The sequence below is a fragment of the Vanessa cardui genome, chromosome 8, assembly GCF_905220365.1.
Source record: "Vanessa cardui chromosome 8, ilVanCard2.1, whole genome shotgun sequence".
NCBI classification, from domain to species: domain Eukaryota; kingdom Metazoa; phylum Arthropoda; class Insecta; order Lepidoptera; family Nymphalidae; genus Vanessa; species Vanessa cardui.
This window is the reverse complement of record NC_061130.1, coordinates 13,264,494-13,289,540: the sequence shown is the minus strand read 5'-3', so window position 1 is coordinate 13,289,540 and position 25,047 is coordinate 13,264,494. Positions and strand designations below refer to the sequence as shown.

The window sequence follows — 25,047 nt, the reverse complement described above, 5'->3', positions numbered from 1 at the left end:
CATTACTCGACCACGGAGGTCGTCATATTATACCTTTTTAGATAAAGTAAGATAAATATATATCTGACGGCGCCCGCCAAATGCCTTTATATATGTCACCGTAAAATTACAAAATTCGTTAGATTACAATCTGACGAGGCAGATTGTAATCTGTTGAAATATTGTGAACTGTAAAGTATAATTGAAATTTAACACATTTTTCTCTATATTGTTGTAATCTATTGAAGCTAAACTGTCAGATTACAATCTATCCCGCGTCAAATTGACTATTTAGTATATAATACAATGTGACATTGATTATACAATTCTTGCATAGGTTTTTTTCCACGAAAAACTGCAACAAAAAAAAGAAAAGCATCATCAATTTTCTGGAGAGAGAGACTTCTTTACGGCTCTAAAACAATCTTAACTAGTATGAATCTATTGAATGATTATATAGACTTAAATACTAACACTGATCATTTTAAATTACACGACGCCACGAATTAAAACTTGTTTTAATTTTTAATATCACTCTTTAGATCTTAGTGTGGAATAATATTTACATAATATAATTGCAAATCTATTTAATTTATGAATGTATTTGCTGATGTCTGAGCCTGGAGTTACCTCAACATATTTAAAATACATTTAAAAAACCAATAACAATAATTCTAGATGTAGACTTAACTATTGTTACGAGAGTAACCTTAGCCTTCAATACGGTGTTATGACATTTTATTTTATATCACATTATTATTGCATATTATTAATATAGCAGGGGCTATTGAATATACTTTATTATATACAATTATTATTGTAATGAATTGATCAATAATGTGTAAAACTGTAATTAATATTATTTTATATGACATAGCATTTAATACTGGCATGTAACACTATTTCTTATTTTAAATATGATTGAGCTGTCATTAGAAAACAATTGGACGATAGCGGGACATTCTAACAAAAGATAGACTCAAGACTGAAGCATCATTGTAAAACGATTATATTATTTCGGCCATCCCGAACTACTGAAATTACCCTATATATGACATTACATACTTGCTGTTATAAAAAAAATATGAATATTTATGGTAGCAACATTTTCTTTTCCAGACTAAAATATTTAATATTTTATCATCTTTAAATCAGCAGCGACAGTCTATAATTAAGATTATCAATTTTAAAACAAAAAAAAATCAATGAAATATTATTGTTTAAGTCAGTTCGTAACAATGGAAGGTCATGAACTTTACGACCTGATGTTAATAATGACAGTATGAAATTATCGCAAAATACTATGACAGTACTATGCTGTACATATACTTTTGCATCAATACTATCTCTATGAATTCTTTAAATTAGAACTAGCGCGCACTGGTAACTTTTGTCACGGTGACTGTTTCGTCACTCTTATCAAGTCTGTGAATATCGTTACGAACGTCGTAACGTGCGCGAAACAGTCACCGTGACAAAAGTTACCAGTTAATCTACAGGCCAATGATCATTATAGTACTTTTATTTTTTCAATTTAGATCGTCTTTGAAAAATCGACTTATTTTTTAATTTATTCATAGCAGAACATTTCTTTTCAATGTTTGTTCACCTGATCGAATATCCGAATTTGACATTATTCACGCCCCATGCGCTACTTTTTATTAGTAGAGCAACTAATCAACAAACTAAACAACAGCCTCTAAATTTCCCACTGGGCTAAGACCTCCTCTCTCTTTGAAGAGAAGGTTTGGAACATATTCCACCACGCTGTTCCAATGCGGTTTGGTGGAATACACATGTGACAGAATTTCGATGAAATTTGTCACATGCAGAGGTTTCCTCACGATATTTTCCTTCACCGCTGAGCACGAGATGAATTATAAAGACAAATTAAGCACATGAATCAGCGGTGCTTGCCTGGGTTTGAACCCGTAATCAGCGATTAAGATGCACACGTTTTATCCACTGGGCCAGCTAGGCGCAGTAACTAATAGAATCATATACATGTCTTGAACAAGTATTTTACATATTGGAAACATTGTATTAAAAAAAACACACACACACACATACTAATAAATAAAGAATTTAAAACGTCATAAATGTTTTAGACGGCCAAAGTTTCGATTTCGTGATCGTGGGCGGAGGATCAGCCGGCTGCGTGATCGCCAACCGGCTTACGGAAGCTGACACGAACGTGCTCCTCATCGAAGCTGGAGATGACCCTCCATTTATTACTGAAGTAAGTATCCAAACGTCAGGACTCCTTTACAACGAATGTTGTGCTAAAATCGGGACAGCAAACATCACCAAAATGAGAAACACCTGTTATTCTAGTATTTTGATATTTGATCAACTCAAACTCACCTTAAAACACAATCGTTACAATTCAGACATCGATATACGACTATAATAATAATTATAATTCGCACTTGAACTTGGCGTAATAAATAATGTGTGCATTTTTTTGACATTTAAAGTCTCCGCTCATCAAATAGGCATATCACTGTAGTCGGATTTCAACATTATATATACAATTTGTATTCATCATACAATAAGGAATTGCACTGCAAGTAAATTCAATACGAAATAAATGTTAAAATATTTTGTTTCAATAAATTTCATCGAAATAAAATTTTAGAGGATCTCATCATTTGTTCGGAAAATTAACTGGTGCTATTTAACGGCCAAACCGTACACCGTGAGCGCATATTGGTCAAATCAAATAGCGCACACTTATAAGGCTACCTGTTGCAGTTTCTTAATCAGTAGTATGTCATCTGTGTGAGTGATTTCGTGAACAGGGTCACAAGATCACTACCACATACTACGGGAAAGAGAGAGGAATTATGCTGTACATAAAAATATCCATTTAATTTATTTCAGATCCCAGGAATATCTGTGTTATTGGGTTCAACGTTACCCGATTGGGATTACTACACGGATAACGATGGCACTTCCGGCAGTGCCCATAAGTTGCACAAATTTCATGCCATCCAAGGGAAAATGCTCGGAGGATCGAGCAACGTCAATTACATGTATTACATCAGAGGAAATGAGCACGACTACGAAAATTGGGTTGAAAGGGGAAATCTAGGCTGGGATTGGAAATCCGTTAACGAATATTTTAAGAAAAGCATCTGTGATATTTCAAAAAAGGAAGCAAACTCTATAAACGAACCCAGAGGATGCCTCAGTACAACGCGACCTTTATGGAAACAAGAAACCGAGGGATACTTAAATGCATTCAAAGAAAATGGTCATGATATTATAGAAGACTTCAGCCAGCTCGGTTTTTCAACGGCAACTTTCACAATTTCCGACCGCCGTCGTCAAAGCACTGCATTAACATTCATCAAACCAGTTATGAGAAGAGAAAACTTACATTTTCTCAAAAATACTTTAACTACGAAAATAATTATCGATGAGAATAAAAAAGCCATTGGTGTCGAAGTGATAGATAATGGCGTTATGAAGAAAATATACGCAAAAAAAGAAATCATTATATCCGCGGGTTCTTTAAACACACCAAAACTACTAATGCTATCAGGAATTGGTGCAAAAGAACATTTAGAAGAAATGGGTATCGAAACGCTCGTGAATTCGTCAAACGTTGGTGTGAACTTACAAGATCATATGCTAGTGCCTATAATTTTATCAGGTGGAAGCAACTCAACGTTTTTCATTGATAACTTTACCGCCTTAAAACATGCAGACAAATTTCCTGTCGCAACAGTCATGGGTTTGGTGGCTTTGGAAAAGAACCAAACATATCCAGATTACCAAGTTACCGCCTTTCCTATATTGAGCGGTTCATTGCTACCGGCATTGATGTGCTCTGAAATTTTCGATTGGAATGATGAATTATGTATCGCTATGGCCAACTCCACTACACAGAAAGACATTCTATTTACGTTGATATCTTTCCTTCACCCGAAATCACGTGGAAAAGTTAGACTTAAAAGTAAAAATCCTTTAGACGGACCAATTATAAATACCGGTTACTTTTCTAACGAGGACGACTTGGAAAAATTTGCGAAATGCATTAAAGATTTCACACGAGTCACCAGTACGACTTATTTAAAACAATTACAATCAGAAGTAATCGATTTAAATGTCAAAGAATGTAAGGACATTGACTTCGGAAGTCAGAAATACTGGGAGTGTTACGTTTATAACTTGGCAGCGTCACAGTTTCACTTCTCAGGAACCTGTGCTATGGGTCCTGAAGGAGTGGGGGTAGTTGATGAGAGACTGAGGGTCAGAGGTGTGAAAAGTCTTAGAATAGTTGACGCGAGTATTATGCCTTCAATTGTGAGTGGAAATACTTACGCGTCTGTAGTAATGATTGCAGAGAAAGCATCTGATATGATTAAAATAGATAATGAATTATGACATTTATAGAATCACTCTAGATTTTTTGCATTTGTTATATTTTACAGAGAATTATTTTTCAGGATATCGGAGCGTTTTAGAGACAGTACAGGGTTCGTAATAAAAATATTTTCAAGAGATTCCTTTTCAGTTTTATTTTAGATCTTGACACTTACGATATTACAATCAGAAACGATACAAAGAAATCGAATGTTTTAGTCAATTAATTTCACCATTTCACACGAACTAACTCTCACAAACTTGACAAAAAATGCGTTTAATTTTTAATGACTGAATTAACTCATAGGAAAACTTTCCAATCAATTCGAAATATAGTAATGAATAGTTACATTGATAAATTAATATCTAAAATTAAAAGATTCTGAACTGAAAACGGTAAAATTGATTAATGAAAAACAAACGACCTTTCGGAAGTAAGTGATTTAAACTTTACTTACAAATACGCACAACTAATACTTCCTCGCGATCATTGAATCAGTTACATTAAGACAAAGCTTATTTATATATACAAAACAGTTATATATATATATATATATTAAAACTCCTTACAAATATAATATAGGATACAGTACAAAGATGAAAGGAGTTTCTCGTTTACACCTTAGAAATTAACACGTGCAGAATAAAATAACTTTATATACAAAACTTAACAAATTTACAAAAAAAAAAAACTTAAACATATGATTTATATCATACCCAACATCTTTAAGCTCAAATAACATCAGTCGCACTATACAAAAGACAAAAAAATTTCATTCAAAGTTATTTTCTTAATGTCATTATCATCATGAGTAAACACTTCAAACTCTTTCGTTTTGTAGTATCGTTTACAATTTATAATAAATATGTATAAACATAAATATTTGACATCACATACATTACTCTGATCCCAATGTAAGTAGCTAAAGCACTTGTGTTATGGAAAATCAAAAGTAACGACGGTACCACAAACAGCCAGACACAAAACAACATAGAAAACTAATAAAATTTTCTACATCGACTCGGCCGGGAATCAAACACTACTCGTCTACGGAGGTATGTATTATATATTAATTGAAAAAATATTGTTTGGTCAACACATACCCTAAAGTATCATAACATATAATAAAAGTACAGTACAGATTCATTGAAATTATTTTCAGGGAGACAACGAGTATCCGCTTTGAGCTTGACCGATGTTACTTGAGCTATATTAATCATACAGATGTTATATTACTGATAGATTCACTACAACTTATTTAAGGCGACATTCACCAAAATATAACGATTAGTCAGTCTTGGAAGACAATGAAGTTCCTTTCTTGTTTTTATGGCAAATTTTACATTCATTAAAAAAAATAAAAAAAACTATTTAATGACAATAATTTAAAAAGAAAAATAAATTGATCGACATAAGTAAAGAGGTTTTATACTTAAGACTTTTTTTTAAATTTTTAACCCATTCATTGCCGGGACGCATTTATCCTACTCATGATTTCCGTAATTAATTTTTTAATAAAAAAATTTCATTTAACTTATTAACGATAGCATTGGATACCAATGAGCGATTGCTTTGAAATTTATAACAATTAAGTTGTTTTAGAAGCGGCATTGAATGAGTTAATTTGTCAAACAATTTCAATTTAAACTAAAGATGTTAAATTACTGCACGAAAATTAGTCTGTATTTTTTTTACAAAACAATATAAACATTTATTATAATAATAATTTTACATAGAAATTTTCAAAATAATTTAACACTGTATCATAACAAGAACTCTATCAAAATCTGTTCATAATATCTGTATCAGATAGTTGACAAGCTATTTCATAGTTGTTTTTTTTTAATTTACTCTATGAAAGGAACTCCATAAATAAATCGAAGATAAATATTTTATACAAATTGTTCTAAATAGTTAAATACTTTTGTACAAATTGCGACTAGATACCGGTACAGTCACAGTCAACTGTTATTTTTTTTTTTAATTTTATTTTACAATATGAAAAAAGATATTTTTTACAATACGAATAAAGTATACAGGATAGTAAGATGCGTTTAAATGGTTTTGATCGTATATGTTAACAGATCTGTACTTTGACAGATCGTTTTATTTGAATTTCGAATACGGCACAGTTTCAAGGTCGACTGCGCTGTGCACTAATTATTATATGATAAGAAAGCAATGGAGTCGTTTTTATATTGATTATAAAAAAATTTGGACCAAAAGTCTTACAAAGAAACACTCACTAAATTTTCAATACAATCTGACCAAAGATTTAGGAACACATATAGGAACACACACACTTTTTTTATTTATACAAATATTCGTATGATTTATCTATGTATCATCCGACTTTTATGATTCAATAGTATGAAAATTAGATACTTTCAGAGGGAATAGACAAGATCAAGACTACATGCTTTTCGAGTCACGTAAATTTAACCCAGCTTGGTACTGTTGCTGCTTCAGAATAAAAACGTAATAAATATTGTAAAAACAAATTTGGGTGTTCCGATTTTTTTGGCAAAACACGAAATTTAATACATAAATTAATACATAGGGAAAGCTCAGTAAAGCTATCGTATTATGTCCAAACTATCAATGATAAAATGTTCAGAGATTGCTTTATATATCAACTTTTATTTGCAAAACAACATATAGAAAACGCAACTGATCAAAATGACGTATACCACACATTATTACTCTACTTCATACATATTAAACCAATGTTCAAGAACATTGGTATGTAATATTTTATATATCATTGTAGAAAAAATCTTAGTCTAGTCCTATGAAGGATAATGACAAATCAATCAAGTACACTCAGGGTAAGAAAAGGTTCGTCACCTTAAGATCTATTTTCGTGTGCACTGTATGAGAGATAATCTGCTTTACCGATCGAGAGTAACGTATTGCGTCGCAATGATTTGATGTTTAGATTCAAAAGGTACTAAGAGTTTAAGACTTGATAAAGGAATTAATTTGATACTGACGAAGGTTTTCTTACTCTGACTGTACATATATTAAGAAAACATACGAGCTTCTAGCCAATTGGTACGGTATTAATCGAAATTTAACTATAATAATTACATGTTATATCCTTCTGACCGATATCGACCGTTAAATTCATAGAAGGTACAAAATTGTTTTAGTAGACAAATATGAACACAAACTCAGTACTCACTCACTCAGTACTCTCAGTTCGCTAATAAATGTCAAAAGTTAGATTAATGACTTCAATCGCTATCCCAGACACAGGGTTTAAAAAAAAGGCTTTTTCGAGGTTCGAAATTAGAATATCAAGATTTGTAGGTGAGGCAAAAGACAAAAGGCAATAGTAAAATTCGTCTCATTAATCGATTTGAAATTTTAAAATCGATTTTTAAATTCTTGTACCAATTAAAATCGATTAGATTAATTAATTTGTTATCTATTATTAAAATGCTTACGATGAATAAAACCATTGAAAAATTCATCATTTATTAGTAAAATGTATTATTGTCGTAGAGATTTTTATTTATTATTTTATTTAATGAATTTATTCTAATGCTGTAACGAAACGTCGCATCATACCATCCTGTATTTATTATATAAAAAACGTAAATGTATCACAAAGTAGTGAATTTACTCGAACTACACATTTATCTACGGTAACATATACAAAAGACCAATGCGACATATAACATATAAGCTAGCGGCGACCCACGAATTTGTCCGTGTTCTAGGATAATATTAATTAATTTTTAAATTACAGTATAAAAATCTGCAATATTAATTTTTTTTTTTTGTATTTAAACGACAGCATTTTTCGTCACAGATTCCATACTTGTGATGAAAAAGCTGACCCTATAGATGCGCTCTCTTTATTATTTATTTTGATATTATTTTTATGTGGTTTTTTATACGGTATGGGCAACGCATATCCTCTAAATACGATAAACGCATGTTACACACAGTAAATTCTAGAATAAATTAATAAAAATTAAGTCCGGGCACATCGGAAAATTTGTAAAACTCCCACTTCTTGTTTTAAGAAAAACATTTTGTGTAGAGAACACAGCTCATCACAGAATAAAGAAAAATTGTATTTGATTCAAATCCAGTGAATCAGAGACACGTTCTTTCTATAGATATCTTTACAAAAAATCCCCAAACAAGAAAAAAGTATTAATTCATATTTAAAAAACAAAATTAAAGCAACAAAATAAATTCGACGAATTTTGTATACCTAATGAATATTGTTCCACATTAATTTGCTAAACCAATACAGGAAGGCCTCGACGGTAAATCAGTTTTGTGGCCACAATGTCTATGGTTAGACTGGTAATCCTTTTCAGAAAGATTTACCGATAATTTTTATATGTATGAATAGGAAATGGCTAAGCTACTTATGACTGTTCAACAACTGTTTTTATAAGGAGGGTCTTCATGTGTGGAACCAACCTTATTTTTCCACGAAGAAAGAAAAGATTTCAAACAGCTGAGTTTATTTGAATGCAAAACGTCGTAAGTAACAAGAAAGTTCCAAATTTAACTGTCAATTTTAATTTCAAAAAGTCATATGTTAGTTTATTTATATTGATGATTTGAATTTTTTGGAAATATTGTTAAAGATTGGTTTAACACGTATAGTGTTGATTTAAAATGTAATAATCAGGTTTTAATTTCAGATACAAAAACTCATATATCACTATGAAAACAGCGGAGAGAATAAAAAACAATAAGTATTATGCTCTATTGCACAAATTAATTCACATACGACCTTTCCACTATTACGATTTGATATTTACACCGATTATTTCATTTGTTTTTTTAATGAGTATTCAGATCAACCGAAATCATACTTTATATTTGTATGATGAAAAAAATAAAATAAGCCCAAGTTATGTTCTAGACATATAAGGGTAATAAATAATATTACTTTTTAATTATATAATCCATTGTAAGCAACGTTCAGTTGTTTACGAAAGTTTTGAAATAATTATATTATCTGTGTTATTTAAGCAAGTAACGCTCACAGATTACCACCAAAAGCTGAAATAGATCAAAGGGAATTTTGATATAATTCGACGTACTACAACAACGAATCGCGTTATGATTTCGAAATACATGAAACATTAAGATATTATAAATAAATAATGAACTCAACATTTGACTGCGACGATACAACGCAATTAATTCATATCATTGGAAAATCTACTCTTACATACATTCAATATGTCCGTCAGCTGGGAGAATTTGTTGTACGCTTCCTGTAGCATGTTTCTGAAAAATAATAAATAAATATGAGACAACATCACATACATTACTCTGATCCCAATGTATAGTAAAACACAAATTAAATGTAGCATCGGAAAATGCAATGGAATGAAAATAAAACCAATTACTGCCGATTTACACAACCAATAGAAATAACTCCCTATCGCGCCATTCGACGCTATTCGTCGCTATAGATTCACACGTCAGAGAAAGCAAGTGCATGTACATCGACGCGTCAAATTGACGAATATATTAGGTCATATGATATTAAAAGTTATAACGTTTGTGCAAAGATCATATTCGCGTGACAAATAAATATTGAAAATTTGGTATAGCGTACTTAATTCGGATGTGATCGGTTTTGCGAACTTTGCCGATGCGACATCTAAGTTGTGTCGTACTGTAAGTAGCTGAAGCACTTGTGTTATGGAAAATCAGAAGTAACGACGGTACCACAAACACCCAGACCCAAGACAACATAGAAAACTAATTGTAATCTACATCGACTCGGCCGGGAATCGAACCCGGGACGTAGTGGCGTACCCATGAAAACCGGTGTACACACAATTCGACCATGGAGGTCGTCAATAGTAACATTTTATTAAGTTGCTGGTTCTGCAAATAGCCATATTGTATCAGCCATATTACGTTTCTGAGTGTATCGTAACCAATAACATTGGTCCAATGCTTGAATAACATTTGATAATGTGCATATTGGGGATTTGCGAAAAATTGGCTTTTTAAACGTCGATGAAGCTGATATCGGAAATTTGGAAGTGAAATCAATACAACAATATGGCACAGTATATTATGTGCTATAAATAAATACATATTAATCAAGAACAAATTCTAGGGAATATGTAAACATTTTTTCTTTTGATTGGATTAAGACTAGAAACGATTTATTGCATTTGTTTTACTGCATTTTCTTGTAAAAATCAATTACAAAGTTCCCCGAATTAAATGTGTGTGGGGGGGGGGCTAATTGTACAAGGGGGCGAGTGCGACTACGGCTCACGGGGCATCACGGGAGCGCTTACCCGCAGTCGGCACAGAAGGCGGCCACGCCGTGCGCGGCGAGGGGGGGCGCAGGCCCGCACAGCGAGCGCCGCGCACGTTGCAGGGCTGCGTGCAGGCGCAGGGCTCCGTCGCCCGCCACGCCCACCGCCAGCGCGCTGCAACACCACACCCACAATGCTCCTATCTTTAGTAGCTCTTAAGTTGATATAGATTATTTGTAAAATTTTGTGTACTATATGGAGCGACGTAGTCCAAGAAAGGACCAAGCTCCTTAAATTAAAGAAAGAAAAAAAAAATGCTCCTATCATCGATATCCGATGGAGATAACGAGCCTCCCGCAATACCGTGCAATGAGTCATTTGAATAAGGGAGGGGGAGTGTTCTGTCAGTTCTCTCCTTCTCTCGAATACCGCACACAAAGAAATTACTAATGGAATTGATTGAAATAAATGGATCTGAACCCATTTAATAATGAACTGCTTAGTTTTTGGTATTTTATTTAATTTTTATTGTTGTTTAATTATTTCTTTTAATTTTCTACAAATGGCTGTTGGATCTTCTGAGAGCGATTAAAAATAACCTAATAAATCAATAAGTTTATGAAGACAAATCACACCATCTAATAATATGTCATTATTATTTAATCAAAATTTTCTCTAGACATGATCGTGCCTTAGTTTACAACAATTTTAATATTACTTGCATTATTTTCGCACAGAACTTAAATAATAAACCATGACAACTTGTTACATTTCCCATTGATAGTCTCCTACACATTATCCTTACTTATATTATAAAGGCGAAAGTAACTCTAATCATCTGTATGTCTATTGCTCATTTATGGAACCTAACTACTGAACCGATATATATTTTTTTTATGGTATAGGTTGGCGCCGAGCATTTAAGTCACCTTATGGTCACCATCACCCATAGACAATGACGCTGTAAGAAATATTAACTATTCCTTACATCGTCAATGTGCCACCAACCTTGGGAACTAAGATGTTATGTCCCTTGTGCCTGTAGTTACACTCAATAAATTGTGGTATATAACAAGCTTGACCCATGGAAAAACATGGGTACTATTCATCCTTTAAAACGCAAGCAAAACCACAAGCGACGCCTATGTGAAAGAAAGAAAGAAGAAAGAACACTTTTATTTGGGACCGTACAAAAATTATAAAAATATACATAAGTTACTTCAAAATTAGAAATAAATAAAAAAACAAACAACTTAAATTACCATTAACATATTCACGAAAAAAAAATTAACAATAAAAAAAGGAATTGATACAAAAAAAGAGTTAACAACAAACAACAAAAACAACTGTGTAAATTGCCACAGCTGGGCTAAAGGCCTCCTCTCCCTTTGAGGAGAAAGTTTGGAACATATTCCACCACGCTGTTCCAATGCGGGTTGGTGGAATACACATGTGGCAGAATTTCTATGAAATTTGTCACATTCAGGTTTCCTCACGATGTTTCCCTTCACCGCTGAGCACGAGATGAATTATAAAGACAAATTAAGCACATGAATCAGGGTTTGAACCCGCAATCATCGGTTAAGATGCACGCGTTCTAACCACTAGGCCATCTCGACTCGACAAAAAGGGTTAAAAGAAACAAAAAAAAAATACTATATTACAATAAACATATATGTCGTGTCCCAAATAGGCGATACCATTCAGCGATTAATAGGCGATATGTGTATAAGTGTAAGCTTTGTTTTAGTAGTTAGTAATTAGTAGTTGAGTCGAAGGAGGTTGACTCAGTAAAAAAAGATATTATATTTTTTTTAATGATATAAGAAGTGTCAGTTAATTTTAAAATATTGATTTAAGACATTCATGTTATAAAAGTATTTTTTTTTATTAATTAATGTTCATTTGGTCTCTGTTGTTTAAAAATTAAAGCAAGAACATTGCAATTGTCGATTCTCTATTTTAGGTTTGTAATACTAACAAAATTAAACTCTATTATAGATGAATCAAATTGCTTAATTTGAAAAACCCATCACCCTTATATATGTACTAAGCCCTTACCCTTTAATAGCCTGTGTGAGATCGGTGACGTGTCCATTGATAAACGTCCACTTGCTAGTGAGAACCGGCAGGGTATCGTTTCCTGGGAGTTTGTCTTCTATACTATGTGGAATGCCTAACGAACTCGCCAACTTAGCACTGCGAACAAACACATTATTATTAACCGGAGGTCTACTGTATTGGCTGTGGCTACAAAATTAAAATCGAAATATGCTTTAGTACTTATGGAGCCTTCAAATATTACGTAACGCAATTTTTGAAGATTTTTGATCCCCCTCTTGTAACGCACCGTAACGTTTTTCTGTATACTGTTGTAAGAAAGACCCCCTCCCGGCCCAATAACCTGTGACGACCTCAGTGGTCGAGCGGTGTGCACTGGTTATCATGGGTACGCCACTCTGAGGTCCCGAGTTCGATTCCCAGTCGAGTCAATGAGATTATTATTACTTTTCTGTTGTCTTGGGTCTGGGTGTGGTGGATTTTCCATAACACAAGTACTTTAGCTACTTACATTGGGATCAGAGTAATGTATGTGATGTTGTCTTATATTTATTTATTATTATTTATAACCCATCATAGCGTTTTACGACACACCCCCTCCCTCCCAAATTGCGTTACGTAATACTTGAACGCCCCCTTATCAAAATATAAAACGAACCATTTTTTTTAGTAAGAGTACATCTTCCTTTCGTTATGAACGTAAAATATAAAACAATTAATTTCAAATAACCTCTTTTTAACGCATTCGTGCTTTATTAGAAACACAGTCTCTTACTTATTAAATTAGTAAACATTTTTATAATCTTTCAATAGCATCTTTTTTTTAATTTAATTTACAACATCCACAGGCTCGCAGATGGCCATGCCTTTTTTTACATTTTATATTAAACATTTTGGCGTTTTATATTTTATACTAAACATCAGCAGATCTTCACTGGATTTCATTATTGTCGTCTTCTTGGGAGACGTGGCCCAAACATACATTTTTATTTTTTTATTTAATATTTAAAATAATATACACATAATCTACAATAAATAATATATAATAAAAATATCATATCAATAGCATCTTAGAAATTTTAACTATAGCTGAACTACATATGTATACATTTATGATATATACTTTATCAAACTACTATCGACCCGAACTGGCTTAGCGCGGGTGCAATGCTAATACCAAATATAGTAGAAATTGTCTAAATTATCAGCGTTTCTTTACTACATTATCCACGTATTGCATATAAAAACCTTCCCCTCTAATTACTCTATATATTAAAAATAAAAGCATCAAAATCCGTTGCGTAATTCTAAACAGACAGACAACGGTAAGCGACTTTGTTTTATACTATGTAATTAAGCTCCTTATGATTTCGAATCCATCACTCAGAATAAAATTGAATCTAAAGCTAATTCTGGTTCGAAATATAGATTGCACTGATACAAATCACCAGCAAAATCACTAATTACTTTTTTGCCCTATATCATCAATATTGATTATTCCGATGGAAAAATAATTAATTTACTATACTATGATGCTATCCAAGGGGAGCTAATGTGGGCCACACACATGACAAAGCTGAGATGGTCCAGTGGTTAGAACACGTGCATCTTAACCGATGATTTCGGGTTTAAACCCAGGCAAGCACCACTATATATATGTGCTTAATTTGTGTTTATAATTCATCTCATGCTCGGTGGTGAAGGAAAACATCGTGAGGAAACCTGCATGTGTCTAATTTCATTGATATTCTGCCACGTGTGCATTCCACCAACCCGCATTGGAACAGCGTGGTGGAATATGTTCCAAGCCCTCTCCTTAATGGGAAAGGAGGCCATTAGCCCACCAGTGGGAAATTTACAGGCTGTTACTGTACTTTACTTTACATGATATATATATCTGTCTCACCTATAACTCGACAATACGGTCCAAAGTCCCTCGAACGCATCGACGACACTATCCCTGTCCCTATTCTCCGTCTCGCTCGCACAGTTGCGCAACAGTCGCTCCACAGTCGCCTTAGCTAGTTCCATGTACTCTGGAATGATTTGACATCGCTTCGCCACGTCTAAGCATAATTCCTTGAAGTTTGCCACTTCTGATTGTGTCAGGGTGCTCGGATCTGCAACAATGTTTTAATTAAGAATGAGCCTTAAGGTTAAGTAATAAGGTTAATTTTTCATGAAGTAAGTCGGTCAGATATGTTTATTGTGATACTTCATTTGAAATAAAGCTGAACGAAAAATCGAAATTTATAGTCTTCAAAAACAAGCACTGAATATCAAATTATCATTTGCAATCATTAATAATAATTTCCTTGCTTTCCTACCATAAATCTACTCACTCATGAAGACGCAACTCACGAATCTCACCCTCAAACAATAAAAAACAAATGATATATTTTTGTATTTATTTTGTTATCTGTACTCTTATGTCAAAAAATCATACACGCTAAGAAATTTCGCGTCACTCAATACTAATAATCGCCGATATTTATTGTGGAGGAGCGCGCCTTCGTGAGTAAATAGATCTGCTCTCTCCGGTGGCAAAATTTACAAAAATACTCAGTATAGAAGTTTTCCATCTCCACACCAAATTATTATTAGCTTGTATTCGTGTGAGTGTTTCCTTACAATATGTCTGCGTGACATAACAACAGGCAAAATTTTTTTTTATTAAAGTTCATTATTTTAAAGCAGATTGGCTTTAATTTGGAAAAGTATAAAATATTTGCTGTCGTTATAGTACGACACAACCTAGATGTAGCATCGGCAAATTCAATTAAACCGATTACTGCCGATTCACACAACCAATATAAATAGCATCCTATCGCGCCATGCATGTAAATCGACGTGTCAAATTGACAAATATATTAGGTAATATGATATTACAAGTTATTACGTTTGTGTAAAGACTAGGGTTGTTGAGGAAGTGATTATGAGGAAGAGGAGGAGGAAGAGGATTTTTCGAACGCAAATTTAGAGGATGCGGATGAGGATGAGGATATTAGTCGAATAAGAGGATGCGGATGAGGAAGCGGCAGAGAGAGCGGATTAGGAAGATAGGAAAATATAAATACTAGCGGACCCAACCGAAAAGCCGTTGTCCTCTCTGTACATAACATACATACACTAAAGAAAGTGCAGTCTTTATATCTTTATTAATTACTTAAGTCAAATATTTTATTAATCAAAATAAAGGAATTGAATACTAATAAATAATCAAAATTAATTATAGGGAGGCTTTTTTGGTAAAAAATAATTTGGACGCTGTTTCCCATGACAAGCGATTTCTTAGCTCATTATATACTCGTACTAATCCAACACTGCTAAAACGTCGTTCGCTGGGCATACTTGATGGAGGAGAAGATAGGTATTGCCCTAAAGCTCCCAAATATTTCGGATAATTTTTCCACCATAAAAGACTGTGTTCATGCATATTAATTAGTTTTTTTTAATGTCGTTATTTAATAGTAGCTTAAGTAACACGCACCTCTTCTCTATTAGTAAACGTGCAAGCGGTGGGTGTGGGGTAGGATGTGTCTACTACAGCTCCAGATTCCTCATAAATTGCTCTTAAATTTTGAGGAAGCGATAGAGGAAGAGGATTTTTAATTTTTATTTATGAGGAAGCGGTATCGGTTGAGGAACCCAAAATATTGCGGAACTTTTGCATTATGAGGAAGCGGAAGAGGAATCCTCAGCAACCCTAGTAAAGACCATATTCACGTAAGAAATAAATATTGACAATTTGGGATGGCGTACTTAATTCGGATGTGATCGGGTTTACGAATTTTGCCGATGCTACATCTTAGTAGTGTCGTAGTACAGGCAGTCGACTTACGTCGTTTCGATTTACGTCGTTGCAAGTTACGTCCAACAATATTTTGACACTGTTCCTCATACATACGTCAACAACAACAACAACAACAGCCTGTAAATTCCCACTGCTGGGCTAAAGGCCTCCTCTCCCTTTGAGGAGAAGGTTTGGAACATATTCCACCACACTGTTCCAATGCGCGGGTTGGTGGAATACATGTGGCAGAATTTCTATGAAATTTGTCACATGCAGGTTTCCTCACGATGTTTTCCTTCACCGCTGAGCACGAGATGAATTATAAAGACAAATTAAGCATATGAATCAGCGGTGCTTTTTGAACCCGCAATCATCGGTTAAGATGCACGCGTTCTAACCACTGGGCCATCTCGACTTTAAAACATACGTCAATTGTTTCCATTTCCGGCATCGGAAAAACACTTGCGGCAAGATCAATGTCATAGGAAGAAGTAAAAAGCTAGTATGTCTCGACTTACGTCGTTTCGTAACCTAACAAGTAAGTACGAGGCCTGTATACCAACATAGCGATATTTGAATACTACTTGGTGGTAGGGCTTTGTGCAAGCCCGTCTGGGTAGATACCACCCACTTATCAGTTATTCTACCGCCAAATAACAGTACTCAGTATTGTTGTGTTCCGGTTTGAAGGGTGAGTGAGCCAGTGTAACTGCAGGCACAAGGGACGTAACAACTTAGTTCCCAAGGTTGATGGCACATTGACGATGTAAGGAACAGTTAATATTTCTTACAGCGTCATTGTCTATGGGTGATGGTGACCACTTACCATCAGGTGGCCCATCTGCTCGTCCACCAACCTATACCATAAAAAAAAAAAAAAAAAATAAAAAATGCATTGCAGGACATTACCCTTCCTCTCTATGGACGCCAAGCTGTTCTTGAGGTCGGTAATGAGCTGCTCTATCCGCGGGAACACCTCGTTGAACACAGCGAACCAATGTTTGAGCAAACATTGGAGCACGTCGGCCAACGTCCAGGGCGGCGCTTTGAACAACACGTGTTGCCAGAGATTGTTGTACTTTGCTCGCATCTCGTTCTGGAAATTTTGTTCGGGCATTGTTTAGTAAGTACAACAATATAATCCTACAAAATAAAAACTTCTGTATTTATTTAAGAATAACTAGTGAACCACCCCGGCTTCGCACGGATGCAATGCTGATACTTATTTAACAGAATTTATTTAATTACGATATCACCTTAAAAACTCATTAAATTATCTGTATTTCTTTACTATATTCTCCATGTATTATATACAAAAACCTTCCTCTCGAATCACTCTATCTATTAAAAAAATCCGCATCAAAATCCGTTGTTTGATATTAAAGATGTAAGCATACATAGGGTAAGCGACTTTTTTTTATATTATGTAATGATATCACAACTACCCGGCATGGTGTGATATTAGTAGTGTCTTTCTAGAGTGGTATGATTAAGCCAGATTTAATTCTCCCTATATATATGAAACGAAAAGAGATGGAGGGAAACAGATGGAGACAAAAAATATAATGAAGACTAATTTTTTTGGAAATCTATTGGCGAATTTTGGATTGGCCAATCTGACATTAAATCACCATCACCCACAAATATTGGCACCGTAAGAAATGTTAACCAATCTTTGCAAAGCAAATGCGCCACCAACCTTGGTCATTACGATCCTATATGCAAAATGAAACACAACCTTACTGAATATTGCTCTTTGATGGTAAAATATTTGTTGATACACTTAGTACCTATCCAGATGCACTTCAAAGCCCTATCACCTAGTTTTCCATCTAATTTCACAAATTGCCTTTTCAAAAATTAATAAATCAGGCATTTAAATAAAACTAGTTATAACGGATTTTAATCGCGTATATTAATTATTTTGGACATCCCGACGTTTCGAGCACTTTACAGCGTTCCTGGTCACGGGTAGACTAAGGTGGCATTTGTCTATTTGAAGAACAAAGAAATATTATTTGATATACCGCCAACAATTTCTCAATTGGTATCTTGAGTAACGTTCCGGTTGCATTTAATTTAATTTAAGACAACATTATACACAGGCAGCTAGCCTGACCTACCTGCCAACCAATATAATACATTAGCAATCTCATAACCAGACCGGTATTTAAGGCATTATGGTCTTTCTCTATTTTACTTTTAACAGCACTATACAAGATTTTCAACAAACAAGCACATACCTCCAATATATTAGCGAGCAAGTGGTAAATAGTTTGCTGGTAATGTTTGACACTCTCGAGCAGGTCTGGATCATTGTTGGGCTGCGGTTTGTTCTCAACGAGATCCTTTAACTCGTTAACATTGATCCTCTTCACACCATTTATACTGGCTTTGTTGCAGAGATTCTTGTCATTCGATACGAGAATCTGAAAAACGTAATACATTACTATACACATATTTTCAATAATATTCAACAACTTTTTGCATTCGAAGATTTGACTTATAAAATAGTCTATGGCCTTTCTTAAAGTCTTGCTTAATTTATGGCAGATATCGTTGAAATCAAGCAAGTGATTTAAAATCGGATCAGACTTACTTTTACAATTATAACACTGTTTATAGTAATAACATAAAATAGGTCTGCCTACCTACCTACTTAAATTAAATCTTAAGATTTAATATTCATAAGCATTTTATGTCAGAAGCAAGAGGGCCCAACGGTTGAAGCAAGATCGCCCAGTGGTTCAAATGCAAGCATTACTGAATATTCATATGCTTAATTTGTGTTTATAATTCATCTCGTTCTCGGCGGTGAAGGAAACCATCGTTAGGAAACCTGCATGTGTCAAATTTCATAGAAATCCTGCCACATGTGTATTTCATCAACCGACATTCGAACAGTGGTGGAATGTATTACAAACCTTCTCCTCAAAGGGAGAGGAGGCCTTTAGCCCAGCAGTGGGAAATTTACAGGCTGTTGTTGTTGTTGTATTTTATGATATTCTTTATTTTAACACATATTAAATAAATAAATAAATAAATATGAGACAACATCACATACATTACTCTGATCCAAATGTAAGTAGCTAAAGCTCTTGTGTTATGGAAATCAGAAGTAACGACGGTACCACAAACACCCAGACCCAAGACAACATAGAAAACTAATGATAATCTACATCGACTCGGCCGGGAATCGAACCCGGGATCTCGGAGTGGCGTATCCATGAAAACCGGTGTACACACCACTCGACCAAAGAGGTCGTCAAAATAAATTCAAAATAAGTCGACAAAACAATAAAATAATTACAGATGTAACTCACCACATTCCTGCCTCTCTCGATTTGCTGTAGACTACAATTTAATATCTCATCGTCCGGGACCTCACAGGGGTAGATGTGTGAATTCGCATCGCGTAACGACTGACCTAAAAATCAACTTGTATTCCAAATTACTATTGTACTAGAAAAGAGGCCTTTAATTTGGATAAAACTAAACACACATTTTAATATACTTAATATTTTTGTTAATAATATAATTTTTTTTTAAACAGAGAAGCCACAGAAATGTCAGGGCAAAGTATGTTGATTACAATTAGTGAGTCAATTCAATTTGACAGTGTAAGAATTAAAGACAAACATAGTTCTTCTTGCACCAGCAGCTCTACATACCTTATGTGCTGCTACGATTTCTATGACTGATATTTAGGGTTGTCAGCAAAATTTCAATTAATTCACTACATACGCTCATTAATAACGAATATATCTTATTAGTTATGTCTCTGTTTATTAAAGATATATAATAATACAAATAATACAAAACTTAGAATTTTTTTTTTTGGTTGTCAGGAATTAATTAAATAAATATTGGAAAACATAACATACATTACTCTGATCCCAATGCAAGCAGCCAAAGCACTCGTGTTATGGAAGATCAGAAGTAACGACCATAAACACCCAGACCCGATATAGAAAACTAATGAACTTTTTCTACATCGAATCGGCCGGGAATCGAACCCGGGACCTCAGGACGGCGTACCCACAACTGATGTATACACTACTCGACCACAGAGGAACGCTATGAAGCGATAAAGTCGCCAAAATTGTGCGCCTCTTTATTAAGAATGGTGTGTGTACAGAAAAGTATAAAGTTATGATTTATCATAATATATATCTACATAAAAAAGTTTTTGTGACAACCCTGGTTCATTTTAAATGTCTTGTTGCCAACCAGAGTTGACCTTTAACTATTATAATTTGTCTTATTATGGTTCCTTTTTATGTCCGTTTTAAGTAGACAATGGACAATCATTATTATCATCCTTATCATCAGAATAAGCCATTCCTAACAATTATGTCAACCTGTTAACTTATATATCATATAGAAACATGCAGTGGCAAAACTACTTAAAGATATGAGGTTATCACGGCAACAGACATAAGGAATGTTAACCATACATCATTTCCCTCGTATTCTTAGTTAAACTGGCTCAATCAAACTGGAACGCAACAATTAAGTATTGCTGTTTAGCCCACAATACTCTAAATCCAAACAAATGACAGTATATTTGCTATATTAGTATAGCAGACCTCTAAACACCTGCCGTGAAAGAATTTGCTACATATATAAAGCATACCTTTGATTCGGCTGTTCTCGGGCAATGATTTATAAAGATAATCCATGGCTGACTTTGCTCGTTTACAGAGAGCTCCATTGCCGTTGTTGTTGTCTTTGAGCCTGTCTAATTCATTTATAACACGCCATGGAACTAGAAGAGTTGGTTGTTCACTGTAACCTGCAATATGTATAAATATATCTTTAATCTATATTTTTACATTAATATTTTAAATGTGAAAGTAACTCTGTATATCTATCTGTCGCTCTTTAATGACCAAACCAATGAAATTTGATCTGAAGCAAACTTAAACTTCAAGGAAGGTCATAGGTTTTTGCCTTAACACATGACAACAAATCCCCTAAAAAGCGAGCGAAGCCACGGGCGATATATATCATGTAATTAACAGATTGGAGTAATTTAACCAATCAACCTCGCCTCATTGCCTTCGCATAGGTGACAGGAGGGCTGGATCATTTTTTGCCCAGAGGATCGAATTGCGATTCAACGGGGAAATGCTGCTAGCATTCTTGCCACCATTCCACGCAGTCAAGATTTATACAGTAAATAGTTTTAGTTCATATTTGTATATGTTTAAGCATTTAATGTTGTTAATTCTTATGTTAATAAAATAACCAATCAAAAATTCTTAATTAGGAATGTAATCAAATTATAGTAAGGATTTTTATAAAATCAATAAAGGTAAGCCTTGATCTTTTGAAAAAAAAAAATGGTTTCTAATGTTTATTATATATATCCTTTAGGATTAACTGTATAAAATAAAAATAATCTATTAAAATAATAATACCTTTTATATGAGAATTGAGGACATTCTTGATAAAGTCAAGTTCGTGTATAAATATATTTGTGTCTACGACCAGGACTAAATTTTCTCCGCCTCCAATACTGTCCCTCTGATTTGTAGGAATGATTTGTTTAACCTGTAATAAAAAAAACTTTGATTTAGTAATAAATAATAAATGAATATGAGACAACATCACATACATTACTCTGATCGCAATGTAAGTAGCTAAAGCACTTGTGTTATGGAAAATCAGAAGTAACGACTGTACCACAAACACCCAGACCCAAGACAACATAAAAAACGAATGGTAATCTACATCAACTTAGCCGGGAATCGAACTCGGGACCTCGGAGTGGCGTACCCATAAAAACCGGTGTACACACCACTCGACCACGGAGGTGGTCAAATGATTGAATGATTTAGTAGACAAAATAAAAGTATTTGAATATTTCAATAATCTAATATTTCATATATGTATCCTATCACCTTCAATTTGTAAATACCTAAATGTTAAATATCTAAAGTATGTGAACACTAACATACTGCTTCTAGTTAAATACATTGTTTTTGATAGTTTATCTTTTGTTAAAGTGAATTTTAGTGTAACAATACATCATAAGCGATAGATTCATTTTAAATTTTACTATGTTCTACTATAAGTTATCAATCACAATCTTAAATCTGACAGTATTAACAACTCTATGGTGATATACTCATGTAAAATATATTTAGAGTAACTCCTTTAGAATATTAAATATGTATACAAACCTCTTTAGTTTCCTCTATTTCCATAGCTTCCGTACTAGGTTTTGGTTCTGATTCAATACTATTACATAAAAAACTGCTATTCATTTCCTGTTCTGCCTCCAAACTCAAATTAGCTCTCAACATTTCCATTCTTTCTTTAGCTGATGAATAACTTTTTACACTATCCTTAGATGTAGAAACTTTGTACGCTAGTTTCGACTTTATAGCAGACACTAATTTACTCGCCTCAGAAAACTGTGGTGGTGTAGCTGGATGTTTGGAAAATGGGTACTCTGGGGTCTGGCTACAGATTCCTTTCTCTATGTCCGCAAATGTGTCTTTCTGTTTCTCCTTACAACAATATTCTTCAGGTAGTTGAGCTTTCATTGATGATATGATTTTGTTAGCGGCAAAAAATTGTGAAGGAGATGGCATTGACTGTAAACTATCACTACTGGGAGAATGAGCAGATTTTGAGTCATTCAAATTTGGACTTTTGCGGTCAGCTCTGCAAGTTTTACTAGGTGTTTCATTTGAACTAGTTTTTGGACTTATTTTAACTTTTTTGTTGTGAGCATCCAAATCTTCTTCTTCCTTAGCCTCGGAATTAAGTAAAGCTCGTAACTGCGACAATCTTGAGTTGGCCAAATTTTTAACAGGAGAATTTTTGTTTGGTGTTTCTGTCCTACTATTTGAAGTGCTTTTTGAAGGTGTTGTTTTTGGGGTGCTTGTACATTTTGGTGAACTCTCCTTCCGTCTTTTTTGTTGACATTGTAAAGAAGAGTCACTTTTATTAGCTTTATAACTTGCAGCGTCAGTTGTATCTAGCAAATTTAATAACTTAATATAAAAAATATAACTGTCTTGAAAGTTAACTAAAAAATATAATATATTTGCATATGGCAAAATTACAAATAATGATACATTTTAGAAGCTTACTTTGAAGGTAGTAATGATTTTAATTTTTAAACATATAATTTGTTAAAGTATTATGTAATGCTCAATAATTTAACAATTAAGTTTAAATGAGATTTTTTGTATATAACCCGTAAAATATTATATACCAAACATTTTATGAAAAGTTATTTACAGACCTTGTTTGGATCGTTTCTTTGAAGCATTGTCTTCATGACCATCACTTTTCCTCTTTGTACCCTTCTTGGCTAACTCTTCCTTTCTTCTCTTCTCCTGTTTTTTTAATTTCTCTTTCTTACAAGATTTCTTGTCAGACTTGTCATCGTCCTTAAAAAACAACATATTGAGGCCTATCGTAATAATAAAAGTTCTTTCAACTACAACTATATTTAGTACAATTGTAATTCAAAAATTTTACTGTATCAGTATATAAATTTTATAGTGAATATTTAAAACGTAATAAATTATATTAAACAAAAATTACGAAATTCACCTGTGGTTCCGACCAAGAAGATTTTCCGGTTTTCTTATTAAAATAATATTTCCTTCCCGGAATTGATTTCGATTTACATAAAACCCAGCCATCGGGTAATTTCTGGTCGTCATTTTTATGGGTATTCATAACGAATAACAACAAATATTTAAACAAAAACCATCACACCTAACAAAATCGTTGGATGTGTTGATCTAATTGACAAATAGAAATATTTAGTGTTGCTAGAAATATAGTACATTTATTTATTTATATGTAATATTTAAAATATACCTATTAAAACATTATGATAAAACTGATAAAATAACTTCTATAGTTAGTATTTGTGTATATCTATAACAAGTTTACTTAGGTTTAAAGAATACGAATTTATTGTACTAAAGTATTCAAAAATAACTAATTACAAATATTTAAAGAATATCAATTTTATTCGAGGAAACTACGCAATGAAGCGTTATTGAATCGTCGATAATTAAATACTACGACCGTTTTGGAAAACAGCTTCTCATCATCATCAACAACCCATATTTGTCCAATGTTGGACATAGGCCTCTCTAAATGCACGCCACTATGATCTTTCATCGACTACTCGCATTCACCTCCTACTAGCAGTCTTGCGTAAATCGTCACTCCACCGTGCGGAAGGACGTCCTACACTATGTTTGCCAAGACACGGTCTCCTCTCTTAAACATGTTTTTCCCAAAGGTTATCAGTTCTACGAAAAATATGGCTACCCCACTGTCACTTCAGCTTACTAATCCAGTGTGCTATGTCGATGACTTTTGTTCATTGACGGAGCGCCCCATTTCTGATACGATCTCTCAGAGAAACGCCGAGCATAACCCTTTCTATTGCACGCTGAGCGGCTTTAAGCTAGTAGACCAGCCTTATCGTGGGTGTCCACGTTTCGGCTCCGTACATCATGACGGGTAGGACGCACTGGTTGAAAACTTTCGTCTTAAGGCACTGTGGGATTGGCGATGTAAAGATTCCACGTAACTTCCCA

At 33.8% G+C, this 25,047-nt stretch overlaps 2 protein-coding genes across 2 annotated transcripts; one reads left to right on the top strand and one right to left on the bottom strand.

Annotated features, from left to right (window-relative positions):
• The first annotated feature begins 1,217 nt into the window (after window positions 1-1,217).
• Window positions 1,218-4,371, top strand: LOC124531797 (ecdysone oxidase-like). Its single transcript, XM_047106324.1, has 3 exons — window positions 1,218-1,224; window positions 2,088-2,218; window positions 2,863-4,371. Exons 1-3 carry the CDS (start codon window positions 1,218-1,220, stop codon window positions 4,369-4,371), a joined length of 1,647 nt encoding a protein of 548 aa, XP_046962280.1.
• A 4,578-nt stretch (window positions 4,372-8,949) lies between these two features.
• Window positions 8,950-24,233, bottom strand: LOC124532054 (transcriptional protein SWT1). Its single transcript, XM_047106683.1, has 12 exons — window positions 24,041-24,233; window positions 23,727-23,874; window positions 22,654-23,456; window positions 21,889-22,021; window positions 21,102-21,260; window positions 19,789-19,892; window positions 18,709-18,894; window positions 17,375-17,561; window positions 14,579-14,792; window positions 12,673-12,810; window positions 10,651-10,785; window positions 8,950-9,616 (listed from the first exon to the last, which is right to left on the bottom strand). Exons 1-12 carry the CDS (start codon window positions 24,167-24,169, stop codon window positions 9,526-9,528), a joined length of 2,427 nt encoding a protein of 808 aa, XP_046962639.1. The 5' UTR covers window positions 24,170-24,233; the 3' UTR covers window positions 8,950-9,525.
• Window positions 24,234-25,047: the final 814 nt, after the last annotated feature.